Source organism: Mytilus edulis, chromosome 4, assembly GCF_963676685.1.
Source record: "Mytilus edulis chromosome 4, xbMytEdul2.2, whole genome shotgun sequence".
Taxonomy (NCBI): Eukaryota; Metazoa; Mollusca; class Bivalvia; order Mytilida; family Mytilidae; genus Mytilus; species Mytilus edulis.
In genome coordinates, this window is record NC_092347.1 from 98,233,772 (window position 1) to 98,249,334 (window position 15,563).

Sequence of the window (15,563 nt, forward strand, 5' to 3'; positions counted from 1 at the left end):
AAATTAGAACAACAAAGAAGGATATGCCAATGACCTTTAATTCTTATAGATCAAGAAAATAAATAATTTGATTTGAAAATCAATTTCATACGTAGCTTTTTTCTTTCTTTCTACAAAGTTGAAAATTATATAGGTTTAGAAGATGAGTCAAACTTGCTTCTGACCCATATTGTTATGATTGTTTCAAGGTGATGTCAAAACATGAAAATGACCTTGAAAAACTTTTTGATTATCTCTTTGTTGGTGCTGTGCTAGTGAATGAACCTTCTGCATGAACAACTTGTAGAAATTTCTCTAATGATAACATATTATGACAACACAGTGACAAGTTTTAAAGAACAGTTCACTAATTAACTTTAACTAAAAATAATATCTTCGTTCATCTGTACCACCACTTTAAATAGATAGTTATAAAAGATGACTATAGTACCTAGTCATTACCCTTACCTAGTAAACTTAATTCTTGTTTTGAGTCGAGTAATGAATGATTTTTAAAAAATCCTTAAACAAACCAACTGCACAAGTTATCAAATATCAAAAAGTTTTTAACGATTCTGCATCAATTTGTGTAACACTTTTGAAGAAAAGGTCAGAATAGATTTGATAAACAAGAGTGCACACATTGAAATTACTCCCTTATTTTACTGATAAGTGATAGATTTTTAAGTTGAAAAAGTTTATTACAAGTATCACACAAACTAGCAATATCAGTTATCCATAAAAAAAACTTAACATTGAGCAATAAACCATGAAAATGTGCTCAAGGTCAGATGAACCCTGCAAGTCAGATATGTACACCTTAAAATCATATTCTTTTCACTATTACATTGTATTACATAGTTTACCTATTGCTTATAATAGAATGAAATTCAAAACAGTGTGGCTGTGGCCATTGATTGACACATTAAATTCATCCATTGACTGGGACAATTTAGGTGAACGTTTGTATGTAACGACCACTGCTCATTATGTACTTTTTAAAGACACTTAAACTATGGGGTCACCATAGGTTCTCACCACCTTAATAAAGTAATTCGAAAAATTAATCAGAAATAACACGATGTTTTGATTTATATCAATTATATAAATCAAAACTTAAAGGTTATTCCTGATTAAATTTTCGAATTATTTTATAATTAAAGGTGTTAAGAAACCTTTGGTGACCCCACAGTTTAAATGTCTATTGTAGGTACGTCGTGAACAGTGGTCGTTACATACAAACGTTCACCTAAATTGTCCCAGTCAATGGATGAATTTAATGTGTCAACCAATGGCCACAGCCACACTGTTTTGAATTTCATTCTATTTGAGAAACAAAGCAAAGCACAAAAACTTTGATTCACCAATGCAATGAACCATGAATATAAGGTCAAATTCAGATGATACAAGTACACCTTACAATAATTCCATACACTACATAAAGAAGAACTGTTGCTTATAGTAACTTACACACAAACCAACAACACAAAAACTTCCCATTTACCAAAGAACCAGATGCTCCGCAGGGCGCAGCTTTATACGACCGCAGAGCTTGAACCCTGAACGGTTGGGGCAAGTATCACCCAGGACACAACATTCAAGCTGGATTCAGCGCTAAATTTGGATTTTGATTAAATAGTTGTCAAAATAGGAGCTTTATGATGTGTTAAAAAGTTTGCTTTAACATATATTATAGAGATGTGGGGAATATAAACCAATGTGACAGTAAACCAACAAAACAAAATTAAAAACATCTAATATACCAAAACACATGGTCATATGAGAGCATGCATGTTATTTAGTCATTTTTCATGACTCTTTCTTTTTTTCTATTTCAGACCACTTTTATATTTAGGATTAAAGACATTAACTAGATTTGGAATTTGTGATTTCTTTAAAGGGGCACTAGCTGCCAAATTCATGTTCACCAATTTGACTCAAATTTTCATATTTTATTTATTACAATGTAAAACATTTTTCCAAACTATTTAAAGTATAAAAGACTCAATTTACAGGACATGGTCTCAATAAGATGTAGCTTCGTTTCGTGTGAATTTTAGCCAAAACACCATCTAATTAAATATCAAGTTGACTTCCAATGACCATATAAGCGATGTAAACATAAACATAGATATAAAAAGACTAAGCAACTCGTGCATTTGGATTTTTATTTGTTTGTTAAATTTTGTATTATAGATTTAAAATGTATGTTTATCATCGTTTTTACCTTAAAAAGAACGATTTTGTGTGGATCCAATCAGTTAATCAAATTATTTACCCTGTTTCACTTTCAGTGTTGACATTCTTTTCCAAAAATACCGGTACACGGACAATGCATGCGTTATTCTCTTTCTCTTTCTACGGGGTTAAATTGCAGTTCACATGAATACGGATTATAAAAAGACTTGTTTGTGTGTGTCTAAGTATTTTTTTGTCAGTGGTAATGGTACTGTTGCACTGACCAATGTTTTTTTTTTATTATTTCTGTAATCCTTTTAAAGTATTATGTCATGGTTAAGGGTCAGACATTTTTGTGTGTGTCTACGTATGTTTATTTGTCAGTGGTTGGTACTGTTGCACTGACCAATGTTTTTTTTTTAATTATTCGAGTAATCCTTTTAAGTATTATGTCATGGTTAAGGTTCAGACATTTTTGTGTGTGTCTACGTATGTCTATTTGTCAGTGGTTGGTACTGTTGCACTGACCAATGTTTTTTTTTAATTATTCGAGTAATCCTTTTAAGTATTATGTCATGGTTAAGGATCAGACATTTTTGTGTGTGTCTACGTATGTCTATTTGTCAGTGGTTCACTGGTACTGTTGCACTGACCAATGTTTTTTTTTAATTATTCGTTTAATCCTTTTAAGTATTATGTCATGGTTAAGGATCAGACATTTTTGTGTGTGTCTACGTATGTTTATTTGTCAGTGGTTGGTACTGTTGCACTGACCAATGTTTTTTTTTAATTATTCGTTTAATCCTTTTAAGTATTATGTCATGGTTAAGGATCAGACATTTTTGTGTGTGTCTACGTATGTTTATTTGTCAGTGGTTGGTACTGTTGCACTGACCAATGTTTTTTTTTAATTATTCAAGTAATCCTTTTAAGTATTATGTCAAGGTTAAGGATCAGACATTTTTGTGTGTGTCTACGTATGTTTATTTGTCAGTGGTTGGTACTGTTGCACTGACCAATGTTTTTTTTTAATTATTCGAGTAATCCTTTTAAGTATTATGTCAAGGTTAAGGATCAGACTTATTTGTGTGTGTCTACAAATGTCTATTTGTCAATGGTTGGACCTGTTGCACTGACCAATGTTTTTTTTTTATTATTATTTCTGTAATCCTTTTAAGTATAATGTCATGGTTAAGGGTGAGACATTTTTGTGTGTGTCTAAGTATGTCTATTTGCCAGTGGTTGGTACTGTTGCACTGACCAATGTTTTTTTTTAATTATTCGTTTAATCCTTTTAAGTATAATGTCATGGTGAGAGAATTTTTTTGGAATAGTATTATTAAGAGTCACGAAAAAGATCTGAAAAGTTAAATATTTGTATTTAATAATCAAAGAAAATTTCAATCAAAATTTCACTTGAGTATGCTTTATGCTTTAAAGAAATAAAATGGTATGAAGATTAATTATATATATGAATGTACTTCTCTGTCAAATAAATGGAATGATTTTAATTACAAGTGCAATTTGTAATATGACTTCAAAAGAAGGTATAACAAAGGAAGGCTTTACATCAATAGTGCACAGTTTAAAGGAAGTGTTTACATCAATAGTGCACAGAATAAAGGAAATATTTTTGTGGCAGGAAAACTACAGTACAAGGTTTCAATACATCTGATATACCAGTCAGTTACTGGGACTTATACAGTCAATTGTTGGTCCAAGTCAACAAAGTGCTGGTCCCAGTCAACAAAGTGCTGGTTCCAGTCAACAAAGTGCTGGTCCCAGTCAACAAAGTGCTGGTCACAGTCAACAAAGTGCTGGTCCCAGTCAACAAAGTGCTGGTCACAGTCAACAAAGTGCTGGTCCCAGTCAACAATGATAGAATAAGTAATAAGACAATTAAAAATCTTATTCATTTCATTACCCTCCACCTTAACCCAAAAAATAGTTGTTCTTAGAAAAGGGGGGGGGTAACTTCTAGGGTCTGTCCTCTATCCTCCTGATTCTAAGGTGTTTAAAAGAGGGTTTTGTCAGAAACTTTGGTCTCTAAATGAGAGTGGTGTCATTTGCAGTCATACCACATCTAGTTATTTTATGTTAATTTCTGTGGTCTGCAAATCATGGCAAGCTATTTTTGTCAAGTGCCATACTTTTTGTATGGTGTTGGAATCAAATGGTTAAAGGCAAAATCGAATCATACATTTTGGGGACCTTTATAGCTAGCTTGTTGTTCGGTGTGAGCCAAGGCTCCGTGTGGAAGGCCGTTCATTGACCTATAATGGTTTACTTTTTTTAAATCATTATTTGGATGGAGAGTTGTCTCATTGGCACTCACACCACATCTTCCTATATCTATGTAGCTGCTTTTTGTGTCCTAATTTTATCAATCTTTACAGTAATTGTTAAATATTGATAAACTAATACACCTGAATATGCTTGAAAAATTAACTGGCATATATATTAAGTGTCCCATAATGAATGATCCCCCCCGCCCCCGCCACCCCAATTATACTTCAAAATTTTCTATTTCCACTTAATCATGAGTAAACATGACGACGTCAGATTTTCTGTATTTGTGATGGAGAAAAGAAAATATTTCAAATTAATCAGAAATAAAAAAATAAAAACTTGTTTGAAGAAAATTATAAAAATATGGGATTTTGTTTTTTCTGTGTACTTTTTAGGTACATTTTCAATTGACGGAACACTCTCAGAACACTTAATCTCTATTGTCCTTGACCTATTTAACTGTACATGTATACAAATACTTGTAGTTTAGTTTAGATAAACAATTTAACAAGATGTTATTATTTACATTCTAATATGCTGCTGAATAATTATGTCTTTTAATTGGAGTAGAATCTTATAAATCATATATTTACTGACAGTAAACCCAAATTTAGAAATCAAAATCAAAATCTTTTTCCCAACTGAAAAGATTTCTTTTTATTTACACTGGTACATCCAGTGAAAAATTCATAAGGTCTAAAAAAAGTCCTCTAGTTTTATTTTACATTGAGTGATTGATTAGTGTTTGATTTATGTCCAGTGGCTAATATTTCATGCATGTTTAGGACAAATATGACTTGATTGATTTCCACACAACTTTGTTTAAAAAAGATATAAAATAAGTCAAAGTGATATTGGATCTTTACTATATCAATCTATATAAAAATCCTTCTTATAAACCTTACATGTGATTATCATAAACCTTCAATAAAATATGATTCATATGATGTATTGTGAGTGCATTAGTTTTTGTAAGTATATATTGACTTATCAATATCCCAGGGTTACATGTGACAGAAATTGTAACCTTTCAATACTTGACCTTGACATAGGATATAAACTTCAGATCCAACAAGAGATAACATTACAGGAGAACCTGTACATAAATCAACTTATCAGTAAACTAATTCAACCTAGATACTAATGTACCAACATTATCAATATTCGTTTATTTATTCAAAAATGTGAATAAACTAGATCAAAACACACCATTAAACACAATCCAAACTTGTGTATTCCCTGATATCATTTACGCAGACAATAAAACTTTTTTTTATGGTTAGAATTGTATCACATAAATCTAATTTCACATCTTTTTTTTTCCTTTTAAGTGTCTTATTCAAGTCATTCAAGGACACTTCAATATTTCAAGGCTACATTTTAAAACCACAATATTAAAAGAATGAATATGTTTAAACTGAAAGAATGAGAGATTGCCAAATTCTGATAAAAAATATGACTTACTTTTACTTGTCACACAATAATACAGTTCACCTTTACACAATAACAATTAAAGGAAAAGAAGTATTTTTTTTCCGACTCTGATCTGTAAAATCTAGGTCACGTCAGACATATGTGACTATGGGTCTAGATCAATTGTTTCATATAGTTGTATATAAAATTGATTTGTGAATTCCAAAATGTTTTCAAGGGTAGCTCTCTTCATAATTTCTCTTTTGGTAAAGACCTTGTTGTGAACTTGACAATGCTCAAATATTGGCCAAACATAAAACATTTAGATGAAATGGCGAAATGGCGGTCAGTTTTTATGGCTGGAGAAATCCAGAGAGCCATAGAAAACCACCAATCTTGGATAGGAAAACTGACAATCCTAGTCATTTAAGATGAGAGTTGAGTGCACCCACAAGAGCGGGGTTTAGACTCACAACATCAGTGTTGACTGGATAGTGGAACTATTTAGACCACTTGGCCATCGAGGTCCATTGACAGATAAGATAGCAACAGTGTGACATTAAATGGCAGTGGGTGATGAATATGTACTGATAGAAATTTTAGTCTTCAATACAGGATTCTTTAATTTATATTATAATTGGCTTTGAACTATTGGCAGTAACTGCCAGTACTCTCAGATTGGTTCCTTTTGTCTTTAATGTTTGTATTACTGTTAGTTGTTTTAGTGCAAATTGTATCAATCTGGCATTGAGTTAAGCCCTTGTCTACTGATTTTTTTTATATATATTGTGCTGATACAACACCGTCCCAGGCAAGGGTATGGTTGAGAGCCAGCAAAAATAGTTTAACCCACCCTATTCTGCATTCTCCATGTAAAGAACTAGTAATTCAGTGGTTGTTTGTTGCTATATGTTATATTTGTGTTTTTATTTACATAAGGCCATCAGTTAATCATACCTCATCTTGTTATTTTTAAATTTAATGTGTGATTTCACAATTGATAGAAAGTGACACAAGCTTTAAAGTTTAACAAAAACATTTGTTTTTTTAAATTGCTAATATGATTCTTCAATATGTTCGGCGATACTGCATAAATAATGAACCATAAGTTTTGTATTTCTCCAAATATTGGCAATAGAAAAGTAAACAGTAATACTATTACCAAAATCCTGTGATAAAGTGTATTTTGATGGTGTATTATGTACACATATTCACTTCTCTACACTCTCGATGTTAATCTCTAAACCAACATGATAAATCCTTGTCAAGTGCACTTTTCTACACTCAAAACACAATTTGCTAAGATTTAATGCAGTCATGAAATTTCATCTATATCAACCCAAATCAGTATTTTATCAGCTGTTAGTCAATCAGATTAAAAATTCAACATAAATCACTTTTGTCAGTCTGACACAGATCTTATATAAAAGAATATTAAATGAGTCTTACTGTGTACAACAGTTACATTATGTTGTCAAGATATCAATATACAAGGGCAACATAGAGGTAAATTACTACCCAGGGAGGGCAAGATTGAGGATAAATATTACATTAGATATCAATATACGAGGGCAACATAGAGGTAAAATATTACCCAGGGAGGGCAACATTTCTTACTGTGTACAACAGATACATTATGTTATCAAGATATCAATATACGAGGGCAACATTGAGGTAAAATATTACCCATGCTATTCAATACACTTAAGGGCAACATTGAGGTAAAATATTACCCTAGATAATCAATATTTGAGGGCAACATTGAGGTGAAATATTACCCAGCTATTCAATATAAGAGGGCAACATAGATGTATAATTAAGTAAAATAACAGAAATACCAAGCATTTCAATATACGAGGGAAACATTGAGGTTAAATATTGCCAAGGGAGGGAATCATTGAGGTGAAATATTACTAAGCTATTCAATATACAAGGGCAATATTGAGGCGAAATATTACTTAGCTTTTCAATATATGAGGGCAACATAGAGGTAAAATATTACCCAGCTAAACAATATATGAGGGCAACATAGATGTAAAATATTATTAAGCTATTCAATATAAGAGGGCAACATTGAGGTAAATTATAACAAAGGGAGGGCAACATTGAGGTGAAATATCACCAAGCTTTTAAAGAAGGCAACATTGAGGTAAATTATTACCAAGCTTTTCAATATAAGAGGGCAACATTCAGGCAAAATATTACCAAGCTTTTCAATATAAGAGGGCATCATTGAGATAAATTATTACCAAACTTTTCAATATAAGAGGGCAACATTCAGGCAAAATATTACCAAGCTTTTCAATATAAGAGGGCAACATTCAGGTAAAATATTACCCAAGATTTTCAATATACGAGGGCAACATTGAGGTGAAGCATTCACCAAGCTTTTCAATATAAGAGGGCAACATTGAGGAAAATTATTACCCAAGCTTTTCAATATAAGAGGGCAACATTGAGGTGAAGCATTCACCAAGCTATTCAAAATAAGAGAACAACATTTAAGGTAAAATATTATCCAGATTTTCAATATAAGAGGGCAACATAGAGGTAAATTATTACCGCCATTCAATAAAAGAGGGCAAAATTGAGGTAAAATATAACCAAGATATCAATACATGAGAGGTAAAATAATATAAATCTTTACAATGTAAGAAGGCAACATAATGGTAAAATATTACCAATCTATCAAGATAGGAGGGCAAAATAGAGGTGAAATATATTCATCAAGATTTTCAATATAAGAGGGCAAAATTGAGGTGAAACATTACCAAGCTATTCAATATAAGAGGGCAACATTGAGGTGAAATATTACCCAGCTTTTCAATATACAAGGGCAACATAGATGTAAAATATTATTAAGCTATTCAATATATCAGGGCAACATTGAGGTGAAATATTACCCAGCTTTTCAATATACAAAGGCAACATTCTGGAAAAATATAACCAAGCTATTCAATATATGAGGGCAACATTGAGGTATTATAAAAAAAGTTCCATCAAACAGCAAGCCCCTTGTCTTTACTTGTTGCATGATTTGGATGTCAGCCAGTGGCTACTTTAACTTTTGAATGTTTACATATCCTGGGGCTATTGTCTTGTGACATTAATGTATGAATTAGAACAGGGAGAAAGTGTGTCAAAAGGTTAACATTAAACGGCTTGTATTGCTTTATACACCAAATATGATACTTGCATATCATACATGTATACACTGTTGAGATTTATCGGTCATTTGTGTGTTGGTCAGGGTCATTGTTACTTATCGGTCATTTGTGTGTTGGTCATGGTCATTGTTACTTATTAACCTAATAAAATTGAGAATGGAAATTGGGAGTGTGTCAAAGAGACAACAACCCGACCAAAGAGCAGAAAACAGCTGAAGGCTACCATGTGTCTATACATTTATACACAGTGTTCCAACTTAACTGTCATTTGTGTGTTGGTCAGGGTCAGTTACTTATTTTAACATAATACATGTATACACTCTTTATCGGTCATTTGTGTGTTGGTCAGGGTCAGTTACTTATTTTAACATAATACATGTATACACTGTGGCAACTTATCGGTCATTTGTGTTGGTTATGGTCAAAGTTATTTATCAACCTAAAACATGCATAGGTTTTTTTTTATCACTTCTACATTTTGACAAAGACAAGTTAAACGTGAAAATAATTGAACTGCTGATAATTTGAAACATTAATTAATTGAAATGAATGACTTATTACATTAACTTATCTGAGTTTACTTTCTATAAAACTTAAAGGACATCAGTCCTTACTCTTTAAAAGATTAGTTTAAACATATTTATTTAGAGTGGATTGGGAAACAAGCTATTGCAACTTATATTAATCCCTTTCCACTTTGCAGGTGCCAGTGCTGCCTTGTAGTGGCATAAGCCTGCTCTTTTTCTATATCTACAGGTGTGTCTTTTACGTACAAGAGATATGGCTATCTCTTAACACGGGTCAGCCATTTATTGTCCCCTTCCAAGGGACTATCATTGTTTCTCAAAACCATACTTGCAAATGATGTTGAGGGAGAGCGGAAAATTCAGACCCTGATTTAAGATTGAAAAGCTTTATATATTTAGTTTAATGAGGGGTGAAAGGACCTTTATCTGACATGGATATTGAGCTCTTTATCAGTTGCAGGAATTTGGAAATAACACTTTAAAGTGGTAAAGTTGTCAGGAAGTGGGAATTTGGGACTAATTTATATCGTGACAAGGGAATTAACACATTACTTTCCACTGGTGGATCTAGAAATTTTAATAAGTGGGGGCCCACTGACTGCCTAAGAGGGGGCTAGCCCAACTTTATTGGAGGGTTCTCTGAATACAAATAAATGATACAATTTCTCTTCTTGCATTTGAGTCTTACAGTATCTAGAAAATATTTGTATGGTGAAACACAATATCTAAAACAGATTGCATAATGTGATTATTGCGTTGACATGAAATTCATGACCAAAATTGTAAAATTTCATTAATCAATCACCTAGAAGACTGAGATCAGCAGAAGACATACAGTGTAATGTTTTGAGACAACACAAACATGGAAAGTACTTGTTTAACATGGATTAGGTTGTAAGCTTTCATTAAGTATGACTATGAATATTAATACACAAATGATGTGAATATAAATTGTCTGTCGCTCATCCTAGGAAACAGATGCAAATGATTTAACAAATGAAATGGAGGCAAATGTATATGCGGGAAACCCCCTGCTAAAACATGCATCCAAAATACATATATAGATCAAAACACAACGGGCGGATCCTGAGCTGAATATAGCAATATACTCCAACGGACAGCAACCTTTTGGTCAATAGGAACTAATATATATGCTAAATCTGTCTTCTGTCTAATAAAAGTCAAAAAAGTCTGAATGAACTTTTTGTGTGTTCATACCAATATCATCCTTATCTAATAAATCAATGTCTATCAGTAATCCAGTTAATAGAAAATGAAAACTGTCCACAAAGTAGAAATAATAAACTTGATACTATCAAAGTCACACAGGACAAGATAAAGATAACTTCATAGATCAAAGGGCAATAACTCTAGGAAAAGGAATGACTGAGAAATCCTACCAAATTGATCTATAATTATGCTGACATACAGCAGATATTTTCTTTGACTTTTAATAATTGCTTTCGTAGAAACACTTTATAAAGCAACTTATTTGTATATGTACTAAAGTAAACTAAGTTGCAGCTGTTACTACTAAGTATATTACTACTTACAGACATGGTTTTTTGTTTCAGCTTCATTGGGCCTAGTGATACTTCATTATTTGTGCTCTGAAAAATAGACATCAAACAAAGTTTTAATGATTTGTACTACATAAAATATAACATTTTTGCTGTAAAAAACCTGAAAATAATAGTTTTCTTATTGTAAAGGCATATGTAATTTATATGAGAAACATTTGTAAAACATCATTGTAAAACACATTTCTTGACATTTCTTCATAAAATTAACCTAACATTAGAAGATGTTCTCATCAGATTAATAGTTTATATTTAAGTCACCAGCCAATTGTCTAAAATTAACACAGTTTATAGTATTATTTGTTCTGTATCAAATGATTGAATTTGGCTTGAATACACAGACTTTGCTTTACAATTTTCAAATATTTTATCGAAATCTGTTTCTTTGATTGAAAATTTGGTACAGTTCACATTACCCCCCCCCCCCCCCCCCCCAACAAGAAGTTTTGTAGGGTGCACACCCTTTTTAGTCATATTTCACTTTGTTGAATGTTTAAGTGGTTAAGACATTATCTGTATGATTTGTAAATTGTTGGAGATCAATCATGTTTTGTACAAGATAAATACTATTTTTTTTTATCATAATACATTTGACAGCAGTAGAAGATAAATTATCTATACATCAAAACTCTGCCATTTTACATACAGGTTATTATCTTCTTTATTCAGAAGAGTGCACATCAGAGAAATATTTGAGGTCATTGTGTTGATTTTATATGTCACCTGCAGGTCGTAGATTTGATTTATTTTGTCATCTCTAAGGACAGTATCATTATTTACCAGTGCAACCATACACACTAAGTTTCATAACATGTCCATTCTGGCTTACTTATCACATATCATTTTTGTATGCTGGACAACTAGTTATAAAAGTATAATAACAGAGGGAAAAGATGGGAGGGTGGGGAGGGGGGACACCAATCAGGAAATGACTGTTCCCAACAACTATAAATGAATTATTCCTAAATAGTCAGAAGGAAAGAGATCTGTGGGAAAATATTGTAAACAATAAACATCATGTCAGCTATCAGTGTAACAGATCAAGAAGGAAACAAAACTTTACAAACAACACATGACCCAATGAACTTATTGTTATCTACTATATTGTTCCTTTAGAAAGGAGTGCTTTTGTACTGATTTCATTTCAAGTTCTTCTATTTTCCAAGATTGCTACTGTTCAAGTTTAAAAGAGGAATTTTTTTTAAAAGATCTTAAAAAAAATTGTCTTATGCTATATGGTGGTGGGACTTTTCAAGTGAGGAATTTATTTTCAAGGAGATAAACTGTATTTGTTCTAATTTTATACAACTTTCAAATGAGGCAAAATTTGTTTGGTTATTTACTAATGAAAATTTGTCTGTACTTAAATATTTAGGGAGCTACATTATTACATGTCTAGAAGTTAGACGAAATGTTAATTAATGTATGTAATAACAATGATAATTGTAATGGTTTTATGGTTTCTGATCCTGCCTGGAATTAAATGATTTTATAGAATGAAGATAATAACATCTGCCTGAACTTTTTTTCTTCTAATGTTTCATTTTAGTTTATAAAAATGTTTTTCTGTTACAAATCATGATGTATTGTGTTATGTGTTCATGTTACTTTGCCCATCTAGGGCCCCGTTTTGATTGGAATAATAAAAATATTCTATACTCTTCAAGTTGTATATAACCACTGCAAGACAATATTTGTTTGTACACATAAAATACAGACTTTTAGAATATTCTGCCTTCATATGTTTTAAAACCTATATAGATATAGGAAGATGTGGTATGAGTGCCAATGAGACAACTATCCATCCAAGTCACAGTTCATATTAAAATAAACCATTAATATGGGTAAAGGTATGGTTTTCAACACAGAGCCTAGGCTCACACTGAACAGCAAGCTATATAGAGCCCCCAAAATTACTAGTGTAAAACCATTCAAACCGGAAGTTTGTTTATGAAATTGTTTACAAAAGAAGGTTCTCTAGATTAATTAGATTAATTTGTTTCTGTTACCAGTATCATTTTGTTGCTGCTTGTGAATCAACAGCTTGTTGACCAAACTCTTTAAAATTCGTAATATTTACATTTACTATCAATAAATTGTTTGTTTTATTTTAGTTGATAAATACACTCTTGTTTGTAAATGTAATGCCTGGTATGTCATTCCTCAGTAATTACTTCAGTGGAAATAGTCATACCATATTATTTCTATATATATATATATCAAAAAAGATATCTTTGGGGAAAGATTGTGACAAGCTAGACATCATGGAATTCAACCTTTGCTACAATGAGGATATTATAGAAACTTTCTTTACGTCTGACGTAATACTATTATGATGTATTACATGAAGAGAGAATGTTTGTAGTAATTAGTACTAATTAAACTAGATGTAATGGAATGATACATGTATGATGATTGATGTGTGTATCTGAACGTATTATGTGTAGTACTATTATGATAGATAAGTATGTCTGAATGTAGTGATTGACACACGCTTCTTTATTGTCACCTGTTAGGAAAGGTTAAACACAGAAAAAGTAACACTTAAAATATCTACACAAAATGCTAATTTCATTAATGGCAAATTTCCACTAACATTCTTGGTATCTACGACTGCATTCCAATACTAAATCCATCATGGTTAATACACAGGAGATTTAAAAAAAAACATTACAGAATGTGTAATAGCATTTCAATAAATAAAATAAACATTTACAAGATTAAGCCAAATGTTTCAAGGTTAAGACTAAATGGCAGCTAAGAAGCTTTTTTTTAAATACTTTAGTCTCTTGATTATGGTACAATTGCATTTAAAGGTTACACTTTTATTACACACTAGGCTGAGAAAACTAATGACATCAATAAATAAATCATCTACTCCCCCCCCCCCCCCCCCCAATAAAAAAAAATACATATATCCGAACATGATGAAATTGACCAAATGGACTACTATTGTGGATGTTAAACAAACAGGATTGGTTGTGACCTATTCACATTCACATGGTCAGTCAGTGAATACCAGATCCATAATAAAACATTGAATACCATTGGTGGTCTTGTTCTGCTCTTTAGTTGGGTTGTTGGGTCTAAGACACATTCTCCTTTTCCATTTTCTATTCTATTTACATAAAATATAAGTAAGATAGAATAGAAGAATTTATGTAACAATAAGAATTTATCTTATGAAATTGATGCAATTCTCATCTAATTCCATTCTCATGATTGCAAATGAGAGGACTTTCCACCCAATGACGTATATTTAAGCAACTTTATGTATGGCTTTACTTAGGTTGTATTATGGTACATTCAATATTTTGAAGGCAGATCATACAATTTGCTCATGTGACAGTAGAAATAAATTTCTATACTTCTTTCAAAGATTTGACATGTTCTGATCAATCTAGATAAACAGAAATGTTGTGAAGGCGTTAGAAAAACTGGGACAATGACGTAACACCATATCCCTAACAGACTTATAAATATTCCAAACAATGCAATTCTACATCATACAATCAAATTAATACCCGCATAAAAACAAATATAGGATTTCGTAACAGTTGGTTTCCGAGATCTAGTTTACCCAACATATATATTCAATCTAAATCATAAAACACTATTATAGGTTTTATGTAGAATTTTAATAGTAGGAGCTTTTTCACAATAAAACAAGTACTTGAAATTTTTAATTGAACCTCACTGAGAAATGGGAAATCAATTTATCTGCTTTTAGGTTGGAGGACAATAAAGAAACATCAAGACAAAAATCTAATGACGTCAAACGTTCTTGTAAAAAGGACATTTAATTCTACCGATTTTTCAAACAAACTCTTCGTACCAAGGCATTTTTTATTTGCAAGTTAAATAAAAATGTCCTTGTAGTAGTACTTTGATTAAAATCTAGGTCAATTTGAATGTTCAGGTGAATCATTGTTAATGTCATTGACCCAAAGATTCACTTATAAAAATTTACTAACAAGAGAAACTGGAACGGTCAATATAATTAGACCAAGAGACTGATATGGAACAGTCAAAATAGTCAGACCAATGGATTAATATTCCCAAAGTGTTCCCAAAAACAGGGAAATTTTCAAATGATAAATTCTGATGTAATATTTGGATTAAAAAATTTATAATTTCATTTGTCAAGTCACTATTTAAGATGATACCACAGTAATTTCAGAAATTATTGTAAGGTTTTTGTTATTACAAATAGGTCAACTGGGTGGATAATTGCAATGAGAAGATGGGAACTTGCATTCTGGTATCCCATACCTACAAATGACCTATATTTGAATGCAAATTTCTAAAAATCACAATAACTTAAATTATCTTGCAATTTTTTTCTATTGTACATAAATCACACTAATTTTTAAATGATCAACAAACTATAAGGTAGTTTATAAACATATCTTTTACAGTGGATTGAGAAA

The 15,563-nt window shown here is 31.5% G+C and overlaps 1 protein-coding gene across 34 annotated transcripts in view; it reads right to left on the bottom strand.

Moving 5' to 3' along the window:
• The window catches only part of LOC139521209 (high affinity cAMP-specific and IBMX-insensitive 3',5'-cyclic phosphodiesterase 8B-like), a 136,496-nt gene that overhangs the window by 56,216 nt on the left and 64,717 nt on the right, over nucleotides 1-15,563 (bottom strand). For all 34 annotated transcript variants that reach the window (XM_071314597.1, XM_071314594.1, XM_071314593.1 and 31 more), the window contains one exon: nucleotides 11,107-11,163. In XM_071314597.1, coding sequence (XP_071170698.1) covers nucleotides 11,107-11,163 — 57 coding nt within the window. The remainder of the gene's footprint in view (nucleotides 1-11,106; nucleotides 11,164-15,563) is intronic.